This window comes from Talaromyces proteolyticus (assembly GCF_021365285.1).
Source record: "Talaromyces proteolyticus strain PMI_201 chromosome Unknown BGW36scaffold_5, whole genome shotgun sequence".
Lineage (NCBI taxonomy): Eukaryota > Fungi > Ascomycota > Eurotiomycetes > Eurotiales > Trichocomaceae > Talaromyces > Talaromyces proteolyticus.
The window spans coordinates 1,962,413-1,990,396 of record NW_025764281.1 but is presented as its reverse complement, the minus strand read 5'-3'; the positions used below and the strand labels follow the sequence as shown (position 1 = coordinate 1,990,396).

The following is a 27,984-nucleotide window of genomic DNA, read 5'->3' as shown; positions in this document are numbered from 1 at the left end:
AGCAGATCGCCGCACTAGCGAATTTGAATAAACTGCCAAAAACCGTAATACAGATGTTCTCTCTGATGTAAGTCCGCCATTATAACACTAATATGCTGGGGGCATGCCTGGCCAGATCCCTATGTTGAGCCTGACCGCGAGATAATTGAGGCAGCAGTATGTATATTATCTCAACAGTATTGGCATTATAACCCTTGAACCATTCGACTGCCTACTGCAAGGCAATAAATAGACCTTGATCACCTGCATAAATGTCCTCTCAGATTCCTTTTCTAGGTAGGCTTTACGCGTTTGACTGTTTACCCAACTGCTATAAGCACCATATAGCCCTTTCTCCTAGACACTGTCGACACTTCAGGATCCAACCTTCATCATATCTCTATCAGCAAATCCTCCGCCCTCTTTCAACTATCGTCTCAATTCTCATAGTTTTGGCTAAAAGTATATCAAAATGCATACTTCCATTCTCGCCGAGGGGGAAAGTTTGACATTATTGTTTGTGTAATGGCATACATATGGATGATCTCCATTAAACATTCTAGAAAAGTTAGAGCCTATTTGTCGAACTGAATATGTATCATGCCAGCTTATACGAGAGCGACTAAGGTCGAAGCCTTTTTTTAGCCGAGCGGGAAAAGTTTGGACGCTATTGTTTGCCGTGGATAATGGTTTCGTTTCGATAGCGAGTCAGAGCTCGGCGGTTAGATGCGTTCAATGTTGTGTGTGATGCGGCTGCCTGTTGCACCAGGTGGCTTCTTAGTGTTAATTTATTTACCACCTCCCACAACATTTGAACCGTCATACATCAATTGATGTTGTACAGGTTTCATAGGTAGTTCCATTGCCATCATGGCTAGGCAAGATAAACACCTCATCCAATCCCTTTGCGACCTTGAAATACCAAAGACCATCCGACTCTCCCCAGACCGCCAAAGCGTCCTTTACTCGACTGAACTCACCTGGGGCCACCGTAAAGGAACGCAAGCTGTTTCCACCCTCTGGCTGGCCTCGACTGGTCGTACAGACTCTTCGCGACAGCTCACACCTGGCCTTTACCGTGACCACTCCCCTACATGGAGCCCTGACGGAAAAGCTGTCGCGTTTGTGTCCGATCGCGCTGGCGCTGGCGCAAAGTGGGCTGTGTATCTGCTTCCATTGAACCAGGGTGGCGATGTATACCCGATCACGCCAGCGCAGAATACAAGCCTCATCACTGCGTTTGCCTTCTCGCCAGACGGCACTCGCGTTGCGTTTCTCTCAGCCGATGAAGAGGACGGAGATGTCGCCCACGATGTGCGGGCCTGGGGCGAGATTTGGCGGTATGCACGCCTGAGGGTTGTCGACTTGCGAACTAAGCAGATCCGAAGCCTAGAGCTCGACAGGCATGTCACAGCCCTCTCGTGGAGCCCAGACGGTACCTGCATTGGCTTCGCGAGCTGTCTTACCCCCGACATCGAAGAGTCACATCTTAGTGGGACGACCCTCTCTACCATTGACGCCGACCTCGGCGCCGTGGAAGACCTGTGCCACTTCCCCAAAATGATTGTTGACCTCACATGGGCTGCTGACGGGTATCTATACTTTTGCGGAGGTGTTCCCGCCGATAAGATGTTCGCTGGCTATGGCGTCTACCGTACCAGCTCTTCCTCAGCATTCCACCACTATGACTGGGTAGGGTTCGGAGTAGAGAACGATTCCCTCGGCCTTATTAAGGACGAGAAAGGCAACGTTTTCGTTAAGGTGCAATGCCGGCTTGAGTCCCACGTATGTCTCCCTGACGGCAAGGTGGTGTACCGTAGGAAGGAGGAGCTCGAAGCTTTCGACGCCGCAATTGGTCCTGGCAACGAGCTCGTTCTCGCCGTCGCAACATCAGATATAAACCACCCTACCGAGGTCTTTACGACTGTATCGCTCGATGGCGAGATGACACGAATGTCGAACCACGGACGAGACTTCGCTGACCGCCAATTCGGGACGTGCAGCTTCTTGACATGCCTCTCAACGGATGGAGAGGTTGAACTGGACGCTCTCTATTTAACACCGTCTTCCTTCGCTTCTACGGGCGGTCCTCGCCGCCCGCTGCCGACTGCTGTGCTCATCCACGGTGGACCCAACACCCGCCTCACCAATGCCTTTAATACCTACTACTACATGCTCTCCCCGTATCTGCTGTCGCTCGGCTATGGGATCTTGCTACCGAACTACCGCGGAAGCAGTGGGCGTGGAAAACGCTTCGCATCCTACTCCATCGGTGGCCTTGGCGTTTACGACTACGCTGATGTGATCGCGCTCACGCAGTGCGCGATCGATATGGGTTATGCGGATAAGGGCAGGCTCCTTGTAGGTGGATGGAGCCAAGGTGGGTTCTTGACCAACCTGTGCAGTGTCCGTAACGGATCGCATGGCGGTGGTTGGCGTTTCCAAGCCGCCGTGCCAGGCGCCAGCATCTGTGATATCGATACGATGGCCTTGACCTGCGACCTCGGCTGCGCATTCGAACCCGAACTCTCTCGTGACGGTGTGATCTGGAATATGGACCACGATGACATACGCAACCGAGCCGCGAGCGCTCTGTGGGCTTTCAAAGGTACTGCACGGCGGGCCGATGCAGAGGGCGCTTCTATTGTGCCCCCTATGCTGATCTTACACGGCGAAGCCGATGCCCGCTGTCCTGTAACACAGGCATGGGGTCTACGACGTGCGCTACAGAGGTACGAACTGCCATTCGAACTGGTTATTTATCCCAACCAAGGTCACTTTTTTGAGGAGCAGAAGTATTGGGTCGATATGGCACTAAGAATCGGCCGGTGGTGTGATAAGTATATTGGTAATGAATTGCAGTAAAATAATAAGTGCTATTTTGTTTTTATATACATCGTAGAGCATTTCCGTAGATTGGGTAAAGGAGCCATCCTCATATCAATACTAGGAATGCTGGAGCTCTTTGTATTGTCCATGGGTCTGATGTATTGAATAGTGACAATCGCTCGCAAGATGTCATTCTTGATTTGTACCCAGAGAAACGCTGCTTGGCACAAAGGATAAGGAATAAATTGCCGAACGTTGTTGGAAATACGGGTTTGATATGGGATAGAACACATGTAGATGCTTCAACCGTGTGATTTGAATAGTTGACCGAGTAACTATGGAGGAAAACAGGGAGGGGACAAATTTGACATGAAGGCGGACTCAGGGTTTGCTTCACACGTGACCAAATGCCTTAGGCAGCCCTATGATCACATCTATCCAAGGATATCTGAGGTTAATTAGTATACAAGAGTGAGGTGTGCCTGATTTCTGAGGCAGAAGATGGGCCAAGGAAGCTACGAGCCGTCGCCGCAGCTGATTGGCTGGGCCTTGGTGGAGGTCTTCGCTGAGTCAACTCTCACCGGGGCTTTGCTTAATTTCGTCACTTCACCGCCGACTGCTTTGGATGCTTTTATGCCTGCAATCTTTCCCCCTACACGGTGATTTATTCGTGGGTCAATCAGACACTCTGTGGGGAGAGTTTCTACATCATAAATACTTGCATACTACGTTGCATATCGATATACCGTATTCGACAGCAACACTACCGGTGACATATTCGCTGAAAAAGATATGGACGACCCTCATCTCCGCCATGCCATTTCTCTCCACCCCCATCCCTTCCAATCCCAGTCCGCCCGAGGATCTCCCTCTCGATCTACCCCCGTTTTGACTGTGATAGAAGGTCGTGACCCGAGTTTGCCAGGGAGGGTGATCACTCCGCTTGACGAAGAAGGTAGCCTCCCTCCTCGGTATACTCCGATCAACGACCCGCTCCAGCTTGCTTCAAAGATCAAAACCGCCGAGGAAATCAAACAGATCAAAGCCAACACCTCTCGAAAACGAGACAAAATCACACCGTCGTTTATCGCGAATCGGATTAGGTTGACTAGTTCAGGCAAACTGCAAGAATTCTACGAAACGCAGAATGAGAATATTGAACGATTTCTGACGCCAGTCGAGGAACATGTGCGTGTAGCTAAAGAACTCAACAAGCAAAATCAGATGAAGTATAAAATTGCCGTCTGGGGGAGCTTCATGGCAAATATCGTCCTTTCGGTCATCCAGGTGTACGGTGCTGTCTCATCCGGGTCGTTGTCCCTGTTCACCACTATGGCCGACGCCATATTCGATCCCATGTCGAACTTGACTCTTCTGCTATCCAATAAGGCTGTATCTCGTGTCGATCCGCGCAAGTTCCCTGCCGGTAAGGCCCGGATTGAGACAGCGGGTAATATTTGCTTTTGCTTTCTCATGACTGCTGTCTCATTCATCATCATCGCCTTTGCTGTGAGGGAATTGAGCCAGGGAAGCGATGAAGAGACCAGTAAATTCCATCTTCCATCCGTTATTGCGGTCGCAGTTGCCTTTGCCACCAAGTTCTCGCTCTTCCTGTACTGCTGGGCGCTGCGCAATCAATTTTCTCAGGTTCGGATTTTGTGGGAGGATCATCGTAATGATCTCTTCATCAACGGATTCGGTATCCTTACGTCGGTTGGCGGTAGCAAGCTGCGATGGTGGATTGACCCCATGGGAGCTGTGATTTTGTCAGTTCTGGTATCATTCCTGTGGCTGCGCACGGCCTATTCGGAATTCCAGCTCCTCATTGGAGTCACTGCGGATACACAAATGCAGCAGCTCATCACGTATATCTGTAAGTCCATCATATCTTGCCTCCTGTTTCCTTTTTGTTTGAGCTAGACTGACGCATAACAGCTATGACGCACTCCCCTATGATCAATGCTATCGACACAGTCCGTGCTTATACATCCGGGCCGCGGTTGCTGGTTGAAGTCGACGTAGTTATGGACCCGTCTGCTTCTCTCATGGCCACACATGACGTTGCCGAAGAGCTGCAAATCAAACTCGAATCACTACCAGACATCGAACGTGCGTATGTGCATGTCGACTATGAAACTACCCACAAGCCAGAGCACTTCTTGAAGAAGGAGCTGTAAAGGTACTTCCGGCGGACCAAATGTATATAGAGCTGTGGTAAAGGCGTTAACTCTTGAGGGGTTTGAATTATTTTGATTTGGCCGATTAGCTACCGTCGTAAAAGAGAGCTAAACCAAATGGATGCCTAGTTATAATAATCTGTAACTAATTTGTGGCACGAATCTTCAACAACCCGAATCATCCCGATGCTTTTCGAAATGTACCGAAGAGTCAGCTAACTCGGGAATCCTGGTTAAGTCTCGGGCGGTATCATACATCGTCGAGTCCCAAAAATAATTTTACATGTCAAAAAGAATTATAATCAATCGATCAAAACAAGTATTAACATGAATTTGTTGCAGGAAAATGCCGGACATAGGCGTCATTTAGCAAAGAGCAGGGCAGCGGTAGCCAGTCTTTGGTGTTTACAAAGAGTTCTCGCTGTAGATATATGCTACACGATACAAACTTACAATACGTAGTCTACTAAGGAACCGAGGCATTGAAATACAGTGCTCTCAAATAACAATAATCTCGCGATAGAAGAGAAGAAAAGGACCTGATAGCCTGCTAGCCTTTTTTCTAACGTCGCCTAGAAACAACCTATGCGGAAGCTTTATCCAACTAGTATGCTGATGACCTGGCTGAAACAGACAGTGCTCTCTGTTGGATGTTCTCAATACCATTTAAACTTTCCAAGTGGCACCATCCAAAATAGAACCAGGGTGGTATGCCGGTAGTCTCGACTAGGCTGGAGGTAGACGGTTTCGCTTTGGAGACCACCTAGCTACTATGTCACAGCTTGAAGTTTGACTTTGAAACTGGAGAGGGTAGTCTATATATCAAATTAGATGAATCATGGCTCTCACCTCCAAGTGCAGTTGTATAGAGCGACATATACAACGGCGAGATCTGCGATGCCCGGTTAGAAGATACATCATCATCTGAATCATCATGGACTGCAGTGAAAAATCATCGAAAGCTCTATAGTCCAGCTTGTTAGCCCAGATGCACCACTATTGAGGGCAACTCAAGAGATCAAGCTAGTCTTCAGCTTCACGTCTCCCTTTGGGAAAGCCAATGACGAATTCGGCCAAAACCTGGTCGGTAAGATCCAGCTAAGTGGTCTTAAGAAGCCACATTGTCATCAAATCAGCCTCGGTTACGCAGAAGTGATGGAAAGCGAAGAACTCAGTATTCAATCCTTGCGGCATGGGAATTGGTTCGACAGATCAATATCAAAGGGAGAAAGAGTTAAAAATTAGAGTCCTCTGTTTTACCTTCCATGTATTTAGATATGTTACTTTTAACCGATGGACGCTATAAGCTGGCTTTAATCCTCTACCGCTAAACTCGTCCAAGGCGTTGGTCTTACATACAGACATGCGACGATCTGGGTGGTTCTCATGTTCTCACCCGCTTATCAACAAACTTTACGATAACGCAATATGGAGGATGCTGGTGGCTGCATAGCCTGTGCGCAAATTGGGATGACATGATTGTGGTTATTTGATTGCTCCTTGGGATATGTATCGTGCTTACGGAGGCACAGGAATCTTACCCGCGCAATATGCGAGTCTGAAAAATTGGGTAGACAGAGTAATCCGGCGTGGCCCTGACGAAATTCTGGCATCTAGGGTGTCCCCAGCTGGGTGACTAGCTTGACCGATGGCTCCTCCCAGTGAGACCGGCCATGAAGAATTTGATTCTATTTTGGGAGTAGATACTTATGAAGTGCAGGTAATATTGATCATTTTTCGAGTTGTTGCTGCCTGTGGACATGAAGATGACGCAGTGCAGTACGTAAAAGGCATATAAGTAATTAAAAGCAGACTCCAAGAAGGATATATGTTACTAGTCCACTCGTTGCTGATTCAGACGGCTCTAATGCTTACTTTTCGTTTTGTTCTGGTCCCCGCCACGGGGATACACCTTGAAAATGCTGCTGAGCGTCTAATTAGCTCTGCTCATGATGCTTAATTTCGTGTTTCCGTAGGATTTGCCGAGAAGCCTATTATAGCGTAGGTTCTAACCATAATTGGATGGCCTTCATATGCTTATCAATGTCTTTAAAGAAGCACTGCCCTAGTTAGGTGTATCCAGTGGGCGTGGCACCACCACAACTTAAAACTACTGGGGTAGCATGCTTCCAGATAGTTCCATTAATCCGGGTTAAATGACCAATTTTAATCAATTCGTCCTGAGGTCTGTGATAAACTGATTGCATGAAAAGTGTTGGTGGGGTTAGCCTACTAAAATCAGGGTATCGAGAGAGACCCTTGTACGATCTGTATCTGGAGGGTCACTTACGTATGTAATGGTTATGTAAACAGCGCTAATGAGAAAATAGATTTCTACTGGTCTCTGAGCGAGGGAAGATCTTTGCTGCAACTGGTTGTGCCACCGAATAAACGAGCCTGTCGTTCTACGCGATCGCCAAGGGCAAGTCGCGACGACAGACACTGATTAGGAAGGCGAACGGGTGTTATTTGGTAAGCACCATTTTAGTTGCATGTTTATACGGAATGAGCAGTGGCCTCCTGCACCCATTACGCCTATCTTCTGGCCGCAGCCAATTGCGGCGTGCGCATGGACATAAAAGGATCAAATTACTCACTCGGCATCGATCGACGGTCTTGTCCCATGTGGCTGGTGCTGCTCCCCAATCCTACAGTCGAGATCTACTGGCCTAGGCCATACATATGTCGAGTAGGCGCCTTTTTTATAGCGTGTTTCTAATGGCTGCGGCCCTAATTTGAGGTGGTCTTGTTAAAGTGTTAGTGGTAACGCCCGCGTAAACAACGCTCAATAATCGTCGACTTTAAAAATAGGCGATCAGCAACCATCAGGTGTCAATCCCGGCCGGACCGGTATGGTCTCGCCAATGGTGCGGGTCTATCAACGAAGAGAGTTGGCCCTAGACAACGGCATGAGACACCGAAGGAGGAGGATGCATGGAATATGTCGGCGCCCGCCAGAATTGCGGGTTGAAGCGCAGTTTAGGCAGTAAGATATAGCGGCGGGGTGGTGGTCAAGCTGCACCTCTGAGACAACGCGGTGATTTGACGACTGTGTTTCCATCTCGCCCTATGTGTCAGCAACTTATGCTTATGTTACTCTGAATCTACCCTAACGGAGGGGCGTGGGTATGCACGTTTTAGCGAAAGCCCTAGCCTTGAAAACTAGTCTCATAATATCGGGGGATGCATTTTTTTTGCGAGATTCGCCGATAGCTGCTGACGTCTGCCAAAGCTGCAGCTGCATCGTATCCATAGGTGTCATATAAGGGTGACAATATTAATTATTACTACGTGTTTTCGTCTGTTGCATGTGTCAGCCCTTAGCAATGTTGTTCACCGCCTTAGCTTCCGCCCTTGCAGAGGTAGTATCTCCGCAGCCGTTGTGGCCAATGGAAACGCGCATGGCACGGCCTCGGCGTAAGATCCGCGTCACAGTGGGGCGGCAGAATGATTTTCTGCCGGGCTTGGCGCTCTCAGGGCATGCTGATGTGATAACACGCAATAATGGGCGGTGCAGCGGCCAACAATGCTTTCGTTTCCATATGGTCTGCTTAGCTCGAGATACGTACATCCCATGTTCCCATGCATGTTGGGAGCTAGTTGAGTGCAAGATGGCTGATGGCTGACACAGTATAGCCAAGAAAACCGGTGCTTGACGAGACTAGCCCGGACTGGGGTCGTGCATGACGCCGTTATGCAGTGTGCATGGCGCGGAGGCGAAGAATGACATTCATCGACAGCCGCATATATTTTCTTCAATGTACTGTGGTGAGCTTTCTCACACCCCTAGACAGGTGGTTGGAAGAGGATCACCCATAGATTATAAATTTCTACTCCAACATTTTTTATACATATTGATCAATTGATATTGTCATTGGCACTCGCAGGAGCATTGACGATGAAATCAACAAACCCTGGCCGTAACGCAACTTTTGCCGTGAATAACGACGACGAGGATGGCCGCACCAGCCAGTCTCGACGAACAGCCTGCGATGTCTGCAGAGAACGCAAGGTGCGCTGCGACCGCAGCTATCCACAATGTGGCCGATGTCTCCGCCTGAGACACAAATGTCATTACACACCGTCCACCAAGAGTAATTCAATTGATGTGCCGCAGGCCTTGATGAAGCTGGATTCACGAATCGGTATGGACTGGTCTCCTTATACATGCCTAGATTGTACCGACTGTTTTTTGACGAACGTTGCCCATTTTGCTGTCATTAGCCCAGGCTGAAGCACGGCTGGCTTTCGGACAGAGTAGCATAATGGCCTATCCCAGTCCCTTTATAGATCCTAGCAGTTATCCTTCCTTGAACTGGCTGGAGACTGGCCAAGCCATGACCCAATACCCAGAGGTAAGCTACAGCGATATACCGGGCATGAACCTTAGTCTCGATCCATCGTCTTTCGGTGGCATAGATGTCAGCTGTGAGATGATGAAGCAGACACTTGACGAATTGTATGTGCAACCCCTTTGTCTTCTTCCTCTTTCATTCTATACAAGAAAAGACAATTGAAATTGATAAGAGGACTAATAAACGAAATAAAGTCAAGTCGAAAATGACCGTGACCCAGATCATGTCTTTCATCCCGATTCACTCCCTTCTCCAGATATGGCCATGTCCAGTCCAGAAAATATTCAATATGGTTCGCCAAAGCATTCATTGGCCAACTTGATGTCTTGTCCGATCCATCCAGAGTGGGATTTGTCCATAGCACCGGAAACTCTGGTTGAGCCGTATGTTCATAATTCCTTCCTCAGCCAAAAATCCAAAACTCACATATTTTCCTGTAGACATCGGCAGTACTTTGACTATGTACACCCATTGATGCCAATGATTGATCGTAATCGCTCCATTGCAGCCTTCGAGGATGGCACCAGTCAAACTCCTGAGGTCAACTGTCTAATTTATGCAATTGCCATGGTGGGTGCTGCAATTAGCAAGGATAATGATGATCTTGTTTCTGCATGCCATCACCACGCAAGACGATGCTTGGAAGATGCTGAGCGGGAGTATCCGGGTGTTCGCTTTTTGAGCATCCATGCCCTGCAGGCGATGCTACTGATTACCTACCACGAATTCAAACGACAGGACTTTGCGAGAGGATGGATGAGCCTTGGGCGTGCATTGCGACTGACGAAGCTGATGGGATTGCATGAAATGGACATGGAGGCGTCAACATATAATTCAACTGCCGGCCCGGCATTCCAACTTCCCCTCCAGAAAGCTACTAGCTTGGCCGAGATCGAGGAGAGAAGACGAACGTTTTGGGTAGCATACATATTGGATGCGTGGGCTTGTAATCGCACCAATTCATCTATCAGCTTTGGCATCGATGATGTGAGTTTCTTTTCCCGACTTTACCAAAACCCTAATTGACTTGTCCGAGATCTTTACTTCTCTCCCTTCTACCGCCCCATCTCCAGAATTTCATACTGTCGAAAAAGTGATCCGTCTGAACGAGGCAATATGTTGCGATACGGATAATCCGCTTCCCCCAGTTTCCACTTTCGCTGGGCTAGCAATTGTATGTGGATTAGGAGCGATATGCAACCGCCATGGAAGGATCGTCCAAAAACAACAACATAGAAGAAATTCATCTGCAACATCCAGCCCCTTAGAAGTAGAAGAAGGCGGCAAATACCCATTTTGGGTGCAGCATTTCGCCATTGACAAGAAGCTTCAAGTCGTTTCTCATTTTCTTTTTCAGCAGCTCCAGGCACAGCAACAGCAACAGTTACAACTAACCCAACAGCAACAACAACAACAACCGCGACGAAGCAATGCTATCGTGCCATGCGATGCATCAATTTTGATTGTATACCTGAACTTTTATGCTGTCAGTATTTATCTTCATAAGATTGCTGCTGAACAGTCCATTAGCGACGCGGTGCCGGACTCGTTGAAAGAAGAGACAGATCGGCGGTGCGAAGGTGCTGCAGTGCAAATGGCTTCTGTATTGCACCAAATGCACTCGAAGGATACGTATAATGTACGATCTTCTACATCCCAAATTATCCTTTACTAACAACCAATTCTAGATGAATATCATGAAACAGGCCAATTCGTTCATTCTCTGGTCTCTAACATTGGCCGCACAAATCCTGAGTCAACTACTTGATAGCAGCAACCCGGGCAAGAATCAACGACGTCTACATGGTACTTTAGAAATACTGCATGAAACCATGAATGAATTAGACGATGATTCAGGATCCTGGGATGAGACGATCACCGGTATTGGAGAGCAGCTGCATAAGATCTCTTCATCATGGAGACCGACCTCTGCGGGGGTGTTACGGCAATGACATTTGATAATATTTCCGTGGGGTGTTCACCGTATGATTTTTACTGTATTTTTCTTCGGTGGTTATGCTATCAATTCCATTTTCTCGTTGGGTTGGTGGTAGAGCTGATGCACGCCAAAGACGCGGCGAGGCTGGATTGGAAATTTGGCTTTTAGTCTAAATGTAGTATTGTGATGGAGTAGATTCGATGATTGTGTTCTATACCATAGAACCGAGACATAAAATAGAAGATTATAATACGAAAAATGAGTCAAAACAAAAGGATCTTTTATGCTATAACAGCAACTGAAAAAGAAGAAAGGAAAAGAAAAAAAAGTAGTGGCCAGATAATCTGTTCTTCGGTCTAGTCTAGGTGGTCCTGATCAAGCGGGTTCCCTAGGACCAACATCTCCCCATTTTGACACAGTTGTACCACAATTACCCGGGTTTTCATAACCAGCAGCTAGTTGTCGTTCGTAGCTTACCTTGCGAAGTCTCTCGCTCTCTATTGGTGTCATGGCCAAGTAAATCTCCACACCAATCATGTGTAGAATCAACGCGAGCCATAACTGATATCACAATCCAGTCAGTCAAAGGTAGTAACAAAATATGAAAAGGAAGATATAAGGTAGATTTACCGCCGCTCCAAAATTACTGTTGAAAATTGCGCCCAATCCGACTGGATTCGAAAAGTCCAAATCACCCTCCACCGCAACCCAGCCGCTAGTCGTGCCATTGGGCATGAGACATTGCGGGAACTGGGACATCATCAAGTCTTCGCGATCGGCCAGGATGAATCGAATCTCATCACATGGCCAGGCAACAAAATAACCGCCTAGTGCCGTCTGGATGATGGACATGAGTGGCATGATGACTCGTGTGCTAACAATAGATCCCATCCAGAACATAGCGCGCAGCATCCATGCGCGGTGCAAATCAATCTGCAAGCACCGAATATTCCACCATGCTAACATCATGGCGACTGTTGAGGCAAGGGCTAAAAAGCCGGTGCATGTTTGAGATCCCATATCACCACCAAAGGCGTGGCGGGCAATGATCATGGCCGTTACGTTGCCAATCAATGCCAGGATGATCACGACATAGCCGTTGAGACGATGAAATAGCATGAACCTGTACCGAATACGAGGAACAAATTGCAAGATCATCAAGAGTCCGGCTGGTAACATGGTGGCAAGGTGCAGCATGAATCCAATGTGCAATGTGCCATCGCGGAACCAGTACCAATCGCCCGGCGTAAGCTCGGCTTCTAAAACGGTTGTGGATAGATACTTAAGTCGTGCAAAACAGAAAAGGGCCATGAAGAAGCCAAAAACTGAGACTGTTTAGAATAAGTTATTAGCATAATTGTCATATCTGGAAACCGAGAAGGTACTTTACATAGCCAAAAGTTGTATTTTTTTGTGAAGCCTGGCCGTAAGATTCGGAAGATGGCCTTGAAATTTGGACCAGTTTTGATACTAGTGTGACCATTCCCTACTGGTGGTCTCCCCTCCTCGGAGGATCGACGTAGGAGACGAGATGTTTCATTGATAGGCATATTGTAACTTGCAAAGGTCGATACGAGGTCAAAATCCGGACAAACAATAATAGAGGTAAGGGAAAACTGGGATTACATGGCAGATTGAGGACAATATTTGTTTTAGGCTTTGATTGTAATGATCTCGATGGTCGAGTTGTTGATAGTAGAGAGCTTCTGCATGGAGCTACCCATATTGTGCTGTGTTATGGCCAAGGATTCCACTCCGTCCCACCAGCTGACTCGCGAGTATAGTACGGGGGAGACCCGGAGGCGGAGGGCCCTAATTTAGGCTCCCCGACCCACCCGCTCCTCCCCGCTGCTGCATCGATGGAGGCGAGGAAGTGTCAGTGCGACCTGCTAGGCTAGTGCACAGTTAAATGCATCATGTAATATTGGCGTAGTATTAATACTGATGCTTACCAACATGCCGTCCCGTTTCTTATCTCGCCAAGTCCGTGTCTGCTTGTTGGTTGCATACAGACTTGCTGAAAATGGAAACTGTCGGTAAGCATAATACTGAGGCTGGCATCCAACACAAGGGGGGTGGCAGGGTTGCGTAGCAAAGAAGAAGTATTATTATTGGCTAACAATACGAATAATGTATCAATAAACATGTAACCTTCTATGATCTAATTCTAATCTAGACCAATTATGCCGGCCCTTTTTGGCCCACAACAACGGCAAAATGTCCATCTGGCACTACTCCACGTGCAAATAACTCTTTCACCTCCTGTAATAGATGTTCGGTCATCTCGTTGACCTCCTCTGGGCTACTTGTCGCCGCCAAGGTCTTCGATCGGACCAGACCGCCAGGCAGAAGGGCGCCAAAACCATTGACACACCAGACACGGGCTTTGTCATCCAGCTTTGGGTTATCCAATGAACTGTAAACATGCTTAGTGATGCTGGTGAGGCCCGAAGAGAAAAGTGCCGCATAGTAGACGGCGTCAGACGCATGACTGCACAGTCCATTTTGATCCAGAGCAAAAACCAAGCGGACGATTTCGCTAAAGCGCGGGAACTCTTCGGGCTTGTTCTGAGAGAAAAGATCCGCGTCAAGCTCGGCCCACTGTAAATACCCCTTTGGCTCTAAATTGTTTATATTAGTGTTTTGCCACTCATTGAAGGAAAGCAAGAAGACCAACTGAGAAGGGATGTGGCGTTGATAACTGCCTTCATGTAGTCAGCTTCCTTAATGGCACCAAGCAAGAAGCGCACATTCACAAAGTCGTATCGGCCCACGTGCTCTTGGGGAAACGGTTGTAGGATGTCATGCACCGAGAATTCCATGTTGGATTGAAATGGTTTTTCGGGAAACTGGGCCGATGAAATATCGAATCCATGGTAATAGCGCTGAGGACTATCTTGGGTTGGCTGTTTTGTAGGAAGCAGTTGAGACACGTCTCGCAGCCAGGCACTTACACACATTAGCTATTTTCCCTTTTTGGTGTTAGTGGAAACCTACCCGGTGCCAGTTGCAATATCTGCAATAGCGAAAAGGTTATCTTGCGTAATTGAAGGGTGAATGAGATTTCCTCCAATCACGTCCACGAAAAAAGCATGTTGTTCGTCGAGTCTGTCCATCATACATGTTAACGTCTCTTTTATGCTGCTGATATACATCAGTCTCGCAGGATCATCCCCACCTCGCAGATTCTATTATATTCCGATCAAGGATATAAATTTCGTCAGTGATGGCAGGCATGATGTTGGTATTTTATCCAGCACAATTATTCAATTTTTCAATTATTTAAAAGTTCAGTAGCTAGTCTTCTCTTTGTAGAGCAACTGGAACAGAGCCTTCAGTTAATATTTATGTCTATAACGGCACGGAGAGACGGGACTGTTGTCCGAGGTTGATATGAAGAAAGGAATGCATAAAGTGGGGAAATGTTCCATGCATGCCACCTGAGCCTTCCTACACCTCTCCTTTCCTAATTTGGTCAATGTATCGAATATATAAGCCTTGTTAATTGGTTAAAGTATTTCTGTTTTAATTTAATATATTTTTAGGGGAATCTATAGAATACGGATAGTAAGCATTTAGATGTTAGTTAGGGCAAGAATTAGCGCCCAGATCTGACAGCATTCAACTGAACTGTTATGATTATTTAAAAAACGAGTAAAAGATGAATATTCATTTATAGGTTATCTTATGGTAAAATGCATACAAAGATGCCAGAAACCAATAGAACCGTTGTAAGATTTTATGGAACGCGCGTTATTGGAATTTGTTAGGTAAAGCGACCTAATTAGGAGGGCCCTGTGTTTGGGTTGCCGCGGGGTGAGCTTGAATATCTTCACTTAACCAATTGAAAAGACTTACTTATTGACTGATTAGCTTAATTAAGAAACGTATGTCCATGTATAGCTCCCCAGAAGAAACCCAACTCATGTTAAAAGGAGCTACATATATGGCTAAGTATTGATAACAACATTCGAACGCTCTCTCGAGGAAAAAAATAACTATGGAAAAACCCCCACGCAACACCGTGAGTACTATTAGCCATTTATTTGTTTCTTAAAATCAACCTGGATTCGCAGCCCTTGGTGTATCTCCGCTGACTCGTCATAAATGTAAAACGAATCAGAAGTTTGCATGAAATCTCCCGAGGGTTGGCAATCCGAGTGCGGAGGCTCGCTAACGCCCTTGATCTTTCCAAGCATTTGAAGCGTCGCCGTTGCGTTGTTGAGTGCTAACCGGTGGAATTCGGGAAATCCTGCAAGCGATATTGATTTAGTTTTGAACACAAAAGGCCTTCATCTATGGGTTGGATACACGTACCCACGGTTCCAGTTAAACAGGCGTATACATTCCAGACCATTTTTGTGCGATACGGACCGCCATAGTGAGAACTGCGAGTGACCCAGAATCCTGAGAACGATCCAGGTCCATGTTGTTTATCGTATCGAACAGGAACTATTTGCCAAGTATGAGTGCAAAGTTTGATATTTGCCTATTGGAAGAAATGTAGTAGTTATACTAACCATTTTGTTGCTTGAACATCAGAGTATACGAGCCATCGCCTTTACGATCGAGTGTGATAAGCTGTTCTCATTAGTTAATAATGTTTCTTCTCACCAAACGAAAAAAGAGTACCTCTTCAGTGAACTGGTATGTGCCCTTTTGCGTTGGAACGGTCAATGTTCGAGTAGAACCGAGCACATTATCCTCGCCATTGGTGCTTTCGGGTGCAAGACCCATCCATTCGGTATGGAAGACTAATTTTCAGCACCGCTTAGCGGGGATTTAATGATATGAAATTTCTCAAAAGTTTACATACAATCACCCGTGAGGGCCTGGACATCCTCCAATGCGGCACCAATCACAGCAGTGGTAGTGCATTCGTAAAATGTCGTGTCTGAGGGACAGGAACATGCATCTTTGTTCACAGCACAATCGGATGTGTCCACAGGCGCACCAAATGCACTGACAAAGAGGGCTGTAGTAATTGAAGAAAGGAATCGACGGGAAATCATTGTGCTGCCCGGTATGGGTGTTGCAGAGATCGTGTTGGAAAAGAAGGCAAGACGGAGCGGCGATGAAAGAATAACTGTAAAGAGGTTGAGATAAAATGGTTCAAGAAAACATGTAAGAGTTCAAAAAAATATTCGTTATTCTTTTCTCTTCTTTTTTTTATTGTTGGAAAATGCGTTGGTCGGCGAGAAGGTCCGTCCTTGCATGAAGCGAGCCCTAATCACGATATCCTCTCCGTGTCGGCCGTCCGCTCCGATCCCTGGTCTATTTTTCGCTCCGGATCCCCGCTTCGACTTTCTCTTTCATTTCAAATTTCCTTTGCTTTGTAACAGTCAACACCGGGAGAATATTGTCGCATAGACACAAGATGGAGGGAAATGGGGAAAGTGTTGCTAGCGAACGAAAGTTTTAATTGCGCGTCTATAAGACGAGGTTAATTCTTCCTTTAAAAACCCATCCTTTCTCATAGTGTTTTTACTCACAGGCACAAACAAAGAAGAAAAAATATTCAGATTTGATTAACACAGAAGTATCCTTTGACGAAAATGGCCGCACCAGTTTTTACCAATCTCTCGCCCTTGTCGACGGAACGTGAAATCAAGAACCTTTCAGGTTACCCAAGATTGAAGCCTGCCTATATCCTCAAGGTTAGTTTACAACGCGAGCTACTCTTCTGGCTTTTTATAACTCTTCGTGAGGGGGTGGATAATTAATATGCCTTAGATTAACGTCACGACCGGAAGACCTGTCGGTGAGTAGAAATCTGGATAGACGGCGAAAGTGAAAGCGAACCAAAGTTAATTTATTTTCCTGGCAGGAACAATCGTTGGTGGAAGCAATCTCATCCACTGGGTGTGTATTCTTATTTGTCTTCTCCTGGTTTGGTGCCCTTTACCTAATCCGACTTTCTAGGAAACTGGCTCTGGTACCCTTACAACCGCTGAGGGGTACGACCACCCAGTCGAGGCCAATGTCGAGTATGGGTCTGACTGGCTTCTATTTGACCCTGATAATGGACACGCTCGCCCTCAGCTGAAGCTACTGGCTAGGTGAGTACTGTCGTAGATTGATGGAGTGAATATTTACTAATCGCTCTCATGCTTGCAGGACCAATGACGGAGTTGTAAGACACAGTCAACATGATAACTGCATAAGGGATCATAAATAGAAATATCTAACGAAAATATGAACAGATTCTCAACTGCGGCTACACTGGTGTTGCCAGAGCTAGCAAGCCTGTTCTGGACATGTTCGAGCAAGACCCCAACGCAAAGACATTCCCGTTTGGTATCTCCTGTGAGTATATCTTTTAAGATTTTCGTGTCATAAATAAAAGGGCAAAAGACTAACAGGAACAAAACAGCCACCGTCCATACCTTCGAGACCGGTAACCCCAAGTACAAGCACCTAGAGAACAAGACCTTTGTAGGAAATGGTCGCTTTATCGTTACCCAGAACCCCTTTTCCATCACGGTCGAGTCGCGTATCTCTGAGGTCATTCCAAGTTGCGACATGAACTAGATGGTCTCGACGTGAATATTGGCAGGAGAGTGTATTAATATGGTCCCAAGCTCTCGCGCTTTAAGCCTTTGACCAATATACTTTTCTCTCATAGTTATTTTGAGGCTATTATATTAAGCTACTTGGCAGTAATCCAAGCTTGACATATATCCAGAAGCTCTTTTGAAAAGTGCCTGAATGTAGACCACCTGTAGTCATATGCGATATCGGTCCATATCGGTGGATGTCCAATACAGAAAAATCTGTTTCAGAACCTGAAACCCAAGATATTACTGTCCCATACATTTAAACAAATGCGTACCGAGCCCAAATTGTACAATAATTACACAAATATTGCTAGAAGGAGAAGTATTTGGAGGGTATAAAAGTATAATGGCCGTTATGTTATCTCCATTAATAGAAGTATTAGACAGCCTAGAATTCTAGTACCACACCTTTATTGTTTGGGATATCAACCACTGAAGAGAAAGGATTGATATAAACTGGAGTAATTTTCTTTGCAGAAAACTAATTCCTCTCAATACTGCCATTTTTAGGTGCTCAAATAGAAGGATTTTCTCTAGAATAGCTTCAACAGAAAAGCAAACGGATAATTTGAAGCTAACAAACGCCCAGGCAAAATAGCCCCAATAAAATGCAATTAGGTCAGAAAGTTACATAGATGTACATATATAGACCAGGATATGGATGCCACAAGTTTGATTATATCAGGTCTGCTTCACATGTAGTCAGATAATAATAACGAAGTTGACGTCAGGCTTGGTCCTAGGCGGTTTTTGGCCAGGCTCTTTGTCGCTGTAAAAGATCGGGTGTTAGTGCACGTACTTGCCTAAGGGAAGAGAAATAGAAATCTCGTGAAATGAAAAGGTTAAACCTACTTTCAAGAAAAGGGAGAGAATGAAACACAAAGCTCCAACACCAATTAAAACTGCCCAAACTGCACTCATGGATTTCGTAATCTCGTTCACGACCTTTGACTGAAGACTAGGATCGAGGGACTTGAAGACGGAATTGCTGGTGCCGGCAATTACCTGGCTCACATCAGCGGCTGATAGATCAGCGAGAAGAGGGGTGAGCCGTTTCAACGCCAGGTTTTGATAGACGGTGCCGGCCACGGCGAGGATGAAAACAATGCCTAGATCTTGAGAGACGCTCATAAATCCGACTGCATTGCCGACCTCCTCTGGCGGAACTAGCATCTGGACAATGGCATACCCTGCCTGTAGATAAGATCCGGCTCCGATTCCGAGAAGAACGGTGTATCCATATACATGGGATGGCGATGTGTTTGCATCGACTGTATACATCAGTGCTGAACCGATCAGCACCAAGGCACTACCCCAGGTGTACCAGGGCATATAGTAGCCAAGTTTAGGCATCAGTGCTCCGCTTACTACACAAAAGCAGACAGCCATTGCGATGAAGGGTAACAGGCGAACAGCCGCCCTCAATGCCGAGTCCTCTCTGGCGAACTGGAAGTATAAGGGGATATAGTAAGCAGTTCCCATCATGACACCTGTGACGAGGAAAAGTTGGATCTGCAAGTTGACAAGTTCCGGTTGGCGCACAAAGTGACCCGGATACAGGCGATCTGCCTTCGACACCAAAATGGGCCGTATGGTTATCAACACCATGACAATTAACAAGACCCCAGAAACAACCCAAAAAGCGATCTCGGACCCGGAGTTCCAGGCATATGTAGTACCTCCAAAACTAATGGCCATGGTTAAACAGGTAGCACCAGCGAAGAAAACGACAATACCAATCCAATCTATTCGGACTAGCTTTTGGGAAAGAGACAGATTCGCCCCAAAGTCGATGTTCGGCAACGTTAAAAAATAGGCAGGTGAAAATATAGCACCAATGACCAGGTTGATATAGAAAGACTATGACTAATGTTAGATCCGACAAAATAATTTTGCTTAATCAAAAATTAAAGCTACTTACCCATCGCCACGTTGCGCTACTATCAGCGAAAGCACCACCAATAACGGGTCCCAGGACCGTGCCCACACCCCAGGCTAGAAGCACTAGAGCCATATACAGAGGTCGCTCGCGAGTGCTTGTGGTAACCGACAAGTATGTCAAGCATCCGGAATACATGCCGGACCCTCCAAGGCCACTATCAAAGCATGTAAGCCCAACATTTCCATTCAGAAGCCAGTTGTATTCACTTGGCTTGGCCATAGCCACCCTTCTACTTACGCAAGCGCTCGACCAACAATTAAAGCATTCATATTTGGGGCTCCCCCGCATAGTGCACTTCCGGCTTCAAAGAGAACCACGGTGGTGATGTACACCCACTTGATGTTGAAGATCGTGTATGCTTTGCCCCTGCAACAGTGTAAGTTTCAGATCATAAGACTTTCAATCGGCAATTGGAAAGGTCGGGTTACCAAGGAAGGATTGCGATACCACCAAGAGCAAAGGCGACACCCAACCATGGCAGGTCTTCAATTTGTCCAAATGTATTCAGAATTGCGGGTTGAACGTCAGCGACCTACGCAAAAATTCATTTAGTGGGTATATGAAGAATAATAATCAACATAAAATTGAAAAAGTATTTAAAAATAACCGGGAAGAAAACTTCCACCTACCACAGTATTATCTAGCGCGAATAGGAATGTTGATGAAAGAATAGCAGAAACAGCAATCACCCACTAATCGCTGGATTAGCATTTGAACAGACACCCACAAAAAGAAATCGACTCATACACTAATACCGTGGACATTCCGTGGGGATAACTCTTTGCTTTCAACTGGAGCTGCTGGGATGCCACTCTTTTCGCCATTAGTTAGCGCCTCTACTGCTGGAATGGCCTCTGTATCATGGACTGCTTCAGAGCTGGTGGACGTCATTTCGGCGAATTTTTGAATGTATTGAAAAGGATGAAGCAAAACAGACATGCAAACCCGAGAAAGCGAGGCGGGATTTCCTTGTTATTTGCATGTTACTTGAATTGAAAAATAGAACTGAAATACCATCTAGCAAGATGTGCAAACAATGTAGATGACTACACCACTGCTTCACAGGGAAGGGATCAGCGCTCATCGAGCAAGCATTATGTTTGCATCTGATTAATAATTATTTTTATTGGAGCCAATGAATGACTCACAACTTACGGGCGTAAGACTAGCTACTCAATATCTCGTTCTTTTACAAGCGAAGAGTTAAGCATGCCAGGCTTGGCAATGTATGTGACAGGCCGTGGTCATGCAACCACGGACCGCCTTCTCCGATCCCTGTAATGGGCCCCAATCAGTCAACAGGAGGCGCCTTTTTCTTTGACCCGAGGTGATTGTCACCAATCGGCTTGGAATACGGACAAGGCCCTAGTGATGTCTCCTTTTTGCGCGTCTGCTATCGCTGACCATCGGAGTCAATAGCCCGGTCGAGAGATTCTGTTGATGATGTGAAATTGTGATGGATAAAAGAGAAGAAAATAGCAATTCCGTAAGGTTAGGGTTACAATAATCACAAAACTAACAAACGACAGCTTACTTTATGCAATGGAGAAACCCGGGAATCTCTAAATTCCATGCTATTGTTGGATATGCCAAAAGGCACTCAAACCTTAATAACCCTTTTGGTTCATTGGCACTCATACGATGCAATCTCCACGCCCTAAATTGGCAGGCTTATCGAGCCAGTCACACTTAAGCGCATCAGCCAATTACAGTAATTACGGCACCCTTGGCGATGATAATTGCCTGGAGAGCTTCCCTCGAGATGACCGTATTCTGATGAATGGGATCCTCGACTTTGATAACTGTGATTCATCCCCGGGTATGGTTAAGTCAACTTATGATAGAGGAAGTTTATGGGAATTGACGGAACCGAACAGAGGAAGTCGCAGGTTTTGAAATATGGCCGTTGCTTCTCGTTACCGCTTTGCTTATCGGTGTAATGGGATATGTTATTGCGGTTACTGATCCTTTACTCTTTGATCTCAAAGACGGATACTGCCACAGTAGGTATATCGTTTATACTTTATATCTTCTGTTTGTCTTTCTAACGCAAAACCCGACATTTTATTATAGAGAATATACTGTTAAACCGTCAAAGATGCTGCGCCGACAGTACGTGGGCCTCCTATTAAGACAAAAAATGTCGGAACTTCGATGCTGAATTCACCTAATAGGTTCGGAATGTCAGTCGTGGCTGCAATGGTCTGACGTTTTTCGAATATCTGGCTCTCGTGGTCACACCTTGTTGAATTGGGGGCTTTGGGCATTGCTTGGCACTATGCTGGCAATTACTTCGGCCATCGTCACTTTGTCACGGCGTTATGAGAATACCGGTGTATGTATAGCCTTATATTTCCTGATTTAAAAACTAGACCAATAATTACATTCAGATCGAAACAAAACCTGCAATACTCTATCCTGTCGCTGGCAGTGGTGTGGCAGAACTAAAAGTTCGTTCCCAAGGTCTTCGACTACGGGGTTACTTTGATTTCTCTACTATCATATGCAAGATAATCGGAATCATATTGAGTGCTTCTTCCGGTCTCTGCCTGGGAAAGGAGGGCCCCTATGTACACATTGCAGCTGGTATTGGGGCTGTCGTTGGCGAGCTATTCAACACGAGCCGCTCGCAGCGCGAACTGTTGTACAAAGCAGGTGCAGCAGCGGGCTTATCTGTTGCATTTGGTGCACCTATTTCGGGTACAATATTCGTCATTGAAGAACTATCGTGAGTTGGCATTAACCCAAATGACGAAACCTAGATGTTAATTGTTTCTACGTCGGCAAAAAGGCCTTTCGGATTTACACCAAGACAGTTGATCCCCACCCTCTTTTGTTGCGTAGTAAGTGCCTCAATCATTCCCCAGGTTTCAGAAAATACAAAAGGACCGACGCATGAAAACAGACGGCAACGACCTTTCTGAAGTATTTGAACCCATATGGCACGAAAACTATCGTCATGTTTCACGTCCACAGCATGATTGAGTGGAAAACATTTGAAATACCAGTTTATACAGGCATCGGTCTGGGTGGAGGTGTGCTGGGCGGTTTATTCGTTAAGGCTGCTCGTTCCCGACTTCTGATTATCCGAAAAGTCTCCATTTTGGCCCGGAATCCGGTTTTCGAAACAGCCCTTCTAGCCGTGCTCACTGGCATGCTAACCTTCTCGAATAGATATACCAAATTGAGCGTTGCAGAAACGTTGGCAAAACTAACAACTCCGTGTCAACAGTTTCACACGAATCAGCTTCTCCATGATAATTGTCCTTCATTGGATGAGATTCCATCACACATGCGTTCCTTGATAATAGCCTTCCTCATTAAAGCTCTTCTTACCGTGCTCACATTTGGGCTCAAAGTTCCTGCTGGAATATATGTTCCTACGATGGTTCTCGGGGCCCTTTTTGGAAAGACCATTGGGCACGCATTTCAAGTATTTGTGGATACTTTTTCCTCAAGAGGATTTCCAATCCTCGCCGCAGAATGTGCTGCAGCTGCCGGAAGTCTTGACTCATCGTGTATCAGCCCAGGTACCTATGCATTGATTGGCGCTGGGTCTGTTATGTGCGGTGTCACTCGGCTTCCATTTACATTGATCATGGTTCTTGTTGAGATTACTGGGAGGTTGGATTATTTGAGTCCTTTTGTGCTGGTAGTTTTTCTATCAAACTGGTCGGCGCAGCTGGTAGAGAAGGATAGCATCTATGTAAGTGTGCTCTCACGTGTAAGAGTGAATAAACACTAATCGAAATTGTGTACAGGATGTCGTCGCATCGGTAAACGGATATCCCTTGCTAGAACAAAAGATTAGATAAGGACGTCGTCGTCTGGTTCCGGCTCTTTTCCCTTATAGAATGTTGCATTAATTCTAAAGCTCTTCCTACCTCAGCTCTCATTTTCAAAAGTAGAATACCTCGGAATAAAAGGAACTTCTAGATATCTGATATTTGATCTAAATGAATTCTCAGGTAAATGTTATGAAGCCACCAGCACTCACACACATTGCCCTTTTTTTGGGCAACAAGCAGCGAGACTTATTGGTTATTTTCTCTTCCACTTGGTGAAACAGAAACATCAATCATGTACAGTTCGACAGGAACAAAAATAAATTAATAACCATTCTCTTATATCTATCTCCCAGAACTGACAATGTATAGCTTTATAAACACTTGTATGGGTTATATAGGGCCTAACAGAGCATTTGAAGCTTCACCCTGGACCTCAATGTCAAGGTATTGTAATTACCTAGTCGTGGTAACTATCCTTTAACGAGCTCCTTTGTCTTTGCGCCTGCAAGAACTCTTTAATCAACCCGTCATAATCAGACGGCCGATATGGGGTAAACATCTCGGATATTGGATTGCTCTTACGGCGCGTGTTGATACCAAGGTCCTGGCAGAGGGTATCAATGTACTGCATTTTGTAAGTTAGACAAATTCTTTTCCTCGGTCTGTTCACAAATACTTACGGCAAGATAGTCATAGATAGAATAGGCATGTTTTCGTCCCTGTTCCAAGTATCGCTTTCGGGTCCACGCATTCCAGGTGGCAATCTCGACTTTCATGTCGTCTTTTTCGGGGACGTCGATCAAGCCTAGCATAAAGGCAATTCCCCACAGGGCTTGCAGTTCGGCTACCAGCGGTGTGTATACGGAATGAATCTGCCCTGGAAAGAAAATCGACCGGTCGCCTTGAGCAGCCAGATTAGGAGAGATCAGACGCCTGTACAGCCGCCAGGGACGCCGTTCAGAGGTGCGTCGCATTGTGTCTGGAGGGTTCCTCAGCATTGGTAATAATTTATTGACATTCTCTTCCCCTATTATGTCCAACTTTTGCCACGCCTTGCTGAAGTCAGCCTGCGAGGGCAGGCCGATCTTTTCTCGGAGTGGCTCGTCGAAGCTACTTAGGTTAGCAGTCCAGCCTGTGCAGAGAATAAGGTAATCGCTCTCAATCTTGACGCCGTTCGCAAGGGTGATAAATTTCTCGTCAGATAATTCAGCGATCTCAGTGCGGTGAACAGTGCAATCGCCTGCATGGAAAACCTTCCAAAAATTTGGTACACTGGCAAGTCCCAGTCCGGCATTGCACCAGAATATGCTAGAACACAGAGAGGACTGGTGAGCTGATTAAGATCATCCCTCTAATAAAATTTCAAAACTTACCCGTATCCATGTGGCTCTGGTCTCAGCTTGGCTGCGTTCGCATTTTTTGAGTACCCAGCATGATGCTCTGCAGCACGGGTGACATTTCGCCAGAAGAACTTGGTCATGGCTCGCCCAACTCTGGTCCGATGCAGAAATTGGTACCACAGGCCATGGGTGTTGCAAATAGCTGGGCTGAAAGCAGCCAGAGCTCGAGTAGCCATAACATCAACAGTGTTGAGAACGCCAAGAAGACGAGGAGGCATGATTGCCAGTGGACCAGCGCCTTCTTCGCGGATAATCCAGTCGACACTTTTGCCCGCTTCTAACAACAAGAATACAGTGTCGTATGAAGACTTCGCTGCGCCAACAACTGTCGCGCGTCGCGTTTCGGGCCCTTGGAGGGCCTCAAGAGAGGATGGTATTTGGGAGGAATGAATTACCGGTTTCGTAAAGTTCTTATTAGGGATGGTTGGAGTGTATGGATCCGAAGACACACCGGAGGCGTATATTACTTTGTCTCCGCGAATTGTTTTGCCGTCATGACAATAAAGACGCCATCCAGACCCATCCAAATGGTCAAGCTTGGTAACTTGTACATTAAGCCGTATTCGACGAACTAGGTCATAATCGCGTGCGAAGCCATTCAGGTAATCATGAATAGTCTGACCGGAGATATATCGGTCCGGTGTGAGCCCTTCCTTTTTCATGCGGTAAAAAGAATACTCAAACAGGCCATGGCCAACCTGTGCGAAAAGGTTGGGATATATCTTTTCCTTGCTCCAAACACCACCGATTGAGGCACTGTTATCAACTATAACGAGATTGACGTCAGGGGCTAGCTGCAAGTACGTCGCTGCAGCGATGAGCCCGTACCAACCTATATTATATCAGGAGTCAGCGCCATTTGCGTTTATGCGTGAATTAAAACCGAGAAGGATTTTTACCAGCGCCTACAATAATAACGTCAAAGCTTTCTTCATCCATGGCATCAACGAGACTACAGTACATGATCTGGGACAGGAAAAAAATCTTCATCCACTAGCTGGATGCTGACCGCGATTAATACAAATACCAGCCAGTCTGAACAGCTCTAGCTGCCAGTACCAAAGTGCCTTAAGATTATGCCAAATGTATGTAAATAGCGTCAGATGGCGATATGGGACGAATCGGAGGGAGAGCAGCCGAGTCCCCGCCCCCTGTTAATGATATACGGCTCGGTGCGACGGAGCGGACAAAGTGTTCTTCATGCACCATGCACCTACGGACCTGAATCCCGGTCTTGAACATGCATAACACTGAGTTCTAATGTACTCCAAAACGTGACAAAGAAGTCAGATGGAGCATAGGAACTATTTTTCACTGTGATCAAACAGAATGGGTGCTCTTTCTCTGAATATCTTTCTATCGCCCAAAACGTTGCTACTGTTTTATCTCTATTCAACCGTCCTATACAATTTCTAGGAGAACAGAAAGAGAGTTTATTCAGCAGTAGCTAAAATGCGAGCTATTCACTCCCTTTTTATCGCTCTGAGCGCGATTAGCCTTCCCTTGTTATGGTTGCCCATGCTCTTGAACGGTACTCTCGACGATATCTCCCAGGCGATAGAGAACAATGTCCTTCCAGATGGCACACCGCTGAAAACGACGTATTCTGGGATACCGTTTTTTGATAACCTCCTTTCAATCCTGGTTGCATTTTTTTATGCCTTAGCCAACGGCTCATACCTGGGACCTAGGCTGATGTTGACGGACTTAGGCGCGACCCTCCACGTCGCGCTGGGCTGGATGGTAATCGAGAGCGTTCGGAACGGAAAAAAACCGTGGTATTTGAGTTTGTAGGTTCTAAAATCCCATTAAACTGGTCAAGTTGAAAGAAACAAAGATTGACGCTTCGTTTTCAAATATAGGCCTGGGGTTTTCGGCGTTTTATGGAATATTGCTGGGGCTGGCATTGTCCTTCCGCTCTATTCTCTGATCCATATTCAAACCCCAGTAAAAGAACTTGGTATCTCAATTTACCATGCAAAATCCTTGATACCAGCTATGCTAGTCTCATCGATTCCCTTTTGCATGATGATTCTATCTCCCACGAGCGGAAGGTACTCCGCCGATCAGCATCAAAATACTATCGCCGTATTTCAATTTGCACCACTCGTCTGGATAGCGGCGCAATATACATTTTCATTCTGTTTATCACTAATCGATCGAATGACTAAAGCGAGCCTTAGCGACCGTTCAAGAACAGGCATAGAACATACAAGTACACAGTTGGACAGTGAACGAAAACGAAGAAGCAATATCTATATTCAGACCACTCAGCTCTTCTTTGCGGTTTATTCTGCAGTCGTACATCTAGTATGCAGCTTCACCGCACTTCTCTCCTCCGATTCTTCTGTGACAATATTTCGTGTCTTTGTGCCTAACCCGATCGGCGTGGACCGCGACTCGCCCCAACGTCTCACACAAGCAGCAATTTTGTTCTTGCAGTATGACTGGCTCATTATCTGTTTGACAGCCATTATCTATTCATATCTTTTGCTTGAGCCAGAGCTTTCAACTACTACCAAGCAGGTCAGGTGGAAAGCGACACCTGGTTCTTTTGTCCGGCTCCTTGTATTTCTCCCGATTGGAAAATCTCTCTCAAGCGTTATCGCTCTACTGGTTTTTACTATCCTATTAGGACCAAGCACAGTTGTTAGTCTGGCTCTGTGGCAATATGAGAAGCGTCTTTTTTCTGGGGCTAGCCTCGTTGAACCTGAAGGTCGGTCCATTGTTAAGCGTGACTGATTACTTCACTCCCTGAGAATAACAAAATTATTATAGATGACGGATATATAGGTGGCGAAAATGATGATATGCTACCTAGTTAGCACGACTTGGATAATAAATCCCTCAAATCTCGATATTATCAATTAATGTGTTATTTTACCCTCAGCTCTATCTGAAGGGAATCTTTCTCTAACAATAAAATGATTTATCTTAGTTGGTTTTTGATATTCAATCTAGTATATATTTTAACTAAAATAATGCGTACGAAAAGCTTTAATGTTGATATATCAATTG

General features: G+C 46.0%; 12 protein-coding genes across 12 annotated transcripts; 7 read left to right on the top strand and 5 right to left on the bottom strand.

Annotated features, from left to right (window-relative positions):
* The first annotated feature begins 552 nt into the window (after positions 1–552).
* BGW36DRAFT_377080 (putative acylamino-acid-releasing enzyme) lies at positions 553–2,926 on the top strand. The gene has a single exon (XM_046215962.1). The coding sequence runs from the start codon at positions 850–852 to the stop codon at positions 2,842–2,844; it is 1,995 nt and encodes a 664-aa protein (XP_046073462.1). The 5' UTR covers positions 553–849; the 3' UTR covers positions 2,845–2,926.
* Positions 2,927–3,392: 466 nt separating this feature from the next.
* BGW36DRAFT_153430 (cation diffusion facilitator 1) lies at positions 3,393–5,234 on the top strand. The gene is made up of 2 exons (XM_046209532.1): positions 3,393–4,681; positions 4,744–5,234. The coding sequence occupies exons 1-2, from the start codon at positions 3,601–3,603 to the stop codon at positions 4,983–4,985; spliced, it is 1,323 nt and encodes a 440-aa protein (XP_046073461.1). The 5' UTR covers positions 3,393–3,600; the 3' UTR covers positions 4,986–5,234.
* Positions 5,235–8,723: 3,489 nt separating this feature from the next.
* BGW36DRAFT_377074 (fungal-specific transcription factor domain-containing protein) lies at positions 8,724–11,604 on the top strand. Its single transcript, XM_046215961.1, has 6 exons — positions 8,724–9,130; positions 9,210–9,444; positions 9,535–9,723; positions 9,781–10,327; positions 10,377–10,979; positions 11,029–11,604. Exons 1-6 carry the CDS (start codon positions 8,884–8,886, stop codon positions 11,290–11,292), a joined length of 2,085 nt encoding a protein of 694 aa, XP_046073460.1. The 5' UTR covers positions 8,724–8,883; the 3' UTR covers positions 11,293–11,604.
* Positions 11,605–11,654: 50 nt separating this feature from the next.
* BGW36DRAFT_340345 (uncharacterized protein) lies at positions 11,655–12,829 on the bottom strand (the record flags this gene model as incomplete). Its single annotated transcript, XM_046213070.1, has 3 exons — positions 11,655–11,840; positions 11,910–12,610; positions 12,670–12,829. 3 exons carry the CDS (start codon positions 12,827–12,829, stop codon positions 11,655–11,657), a joined length of 1,047 nt encoding a protein of 348 aa, XP_046073459.1.
* Positions 12,830–13,460: 631 nt separating this feature from the next.
* BGW36DRAFT_449109 (putative LaeA-like methyltransferase) lies at positions 13,461–14,616 on the bottom strand (the record flags this gene model as incomplete). The annotated part of the gene is made up of 4 exons (XM_046221775.1): positions 14,458–14,616; positions 14,277–14,387; positions 13,957–14,228; positions 13,461–13,900 (listed from the first exon to the last, which is right to left on the bottom strand). Exons 1-4 carry the CDS (start codon positions 14,514–14,516, stop codon positions 13,461–13,463), a joined length of 882 nt encoding a protein of 293 aa, XP_046073458.1. The 5' UTR covers positions 14,517–14,616.
* A 697-nt stretch (positions 14,617–15,313) lies between these two features.
* Positions 15,314–16,457, bottom strand: BGW36DRAFT_406841 (uncharacterized protein; the record flags this gene model as incomplete). Its single annotated transcript, XM_046219014.1, has 5 exons — positions 16,096–16,457; positions 15,912–16,033; positions 15,800–15,860; positions 15,597–15,731; positions 15,314–15,531 (listed from the first exon to the last, which is right to left on the bottom strand). The coding sequence occupies exons 1-5, from the start codon at positions 16,289–16,291 to the stop codon at positions 15,314–15,316; spliced, it is 732 nt and encodes a 243-aa protein (XP_046073457.1). The 5' UTR covers positions 16,292–16,457.
* Positions 16,458–16,640: 183 nt separating this feature from the next.
* Positions 16,641–17,339, top strand: BGW36DRAFT_449101 (uncharacterized protein). Its single transcript, XM_046221774.1, has 3 exons — positions 16,641–17,040; positions 17,107–17,141; positions 17,202–17,339. Exon 1 carries the CDS (start codon positions 16,835–16,837, stop codon positions 17,000–17,002), a length of 168 nt encoding a protein of 55 aa, XP_046073456.1. The 5' UTR covers positions 16,641–16,834; the 3' UTR covers positions 17,003–17,040; positions 17,107–17,141; positions 17,202–17,339.
* Positions 17,340–17,479: 140 nt separating this feature from the next.
* Positions 17,480–17,810, top strand: BGW36DRAFT_293697 (uncharacterized protein; the record flags this gene model as incomplete). The annotated part of the gene is made up of 2 exons (XM_046211023.1): positions 17,480–17,585; positions 17,653–17,810. Coding segments are annotated over 2 exons (264 nt in total), but the record flags the coding sequence as incomplete, so codon positions are not given.
* Positions 17,811–18,575: 765 nt separating this feature from the next.
* Positions 18,576–20,669, bottom strand: BGW36DRAFT_396608 (putative efflux pump antibiotic resistance protein; the record flags this gene model as incomplete). Its single annotated transcript, XM_046218192.1, has 7 exons — positions 18,576–18,605; positions 18,689–19,696; positions 19,758–19,932; positions 20,016–20,144; positions 20,207–20,310; positions 20,408–20,470; positions 20,526–20,669. 7 exons carry the CDS (start codon positions 20,667–20,669, stop codon positions 18,576–18,578), a joined length of 1,653 nt encoding a protein of 550 aa, XP_046073454.1.
* A 520-nt stretch (positions 20,670–21,189) lies between these two features.
* BGW36DRAFT_460792 (putative chloride channel protein 3, 4) lies at positions 21,190–23,639 on the top strand. Its single transcript, XM_046222110.1, has 8 exons — positions 21,190–21,597; positions 21,656–21,781; positions 21,852–21,890; positions 21,953–22,113; positions 22,169–22,506; positions 22,570–22,621; positions 22,684–23,484; positions 23,540–23,639. Exons 1-8 carry the CDS (start codon positions 21,420–21,422, stop codon positions 23,591–23,593), a joined length of 1,749 nt encoding a protein of 582 aa, XP_046073453.1. The 5' UTR covers positions 21,190–21,419; the 3' UTR covers positions 23,594–23,639.
* Positions 23,640–23,965: 326 nt separating this feature from the next.
* Positions 23,966–25,905, bottom strand: BGW36DRAFT_406837 (putative monooxygenase; the record flags this gene model as incomplete). Its single annotated transcript, XM_046219013.1, has 4 exons — positions 23,966–24,191; positions 24,247–24,874; positions 24,940–25,798; positions 25,866–25,905. 4 exons carry the CDS (start codon positions 25,903–25,905, stop codon positions 24,024–24,026), a joined length of 1,695 nt encoding a protein of 564 aa, XP_046073452.1. The 3' UTR covers positions 23,966–24,023.
* Positions 25,906–26,418: 513 nt separating this feature from the next.
* BGW36DRAFT_294191 (uncharacterized protein) lies at positions 26,419–27,708 on the top strand (the record flags this gene model as incomplete). The annotated part of the gene is made up of 2 exons (XM_046211068.1): positions 26,419–26,756; positions 26,829–27,708. The coding sequence occupies 2 exons, from the start codon at positions 26,419–26,421 to the stop codon at positions 27,706–27,708; spliced, it is 1,218 nt and encodes a 405-aa protein (XP_046073451.1).
* Positions 27,709–27,984: the final 276 nt, after the last annotated feature.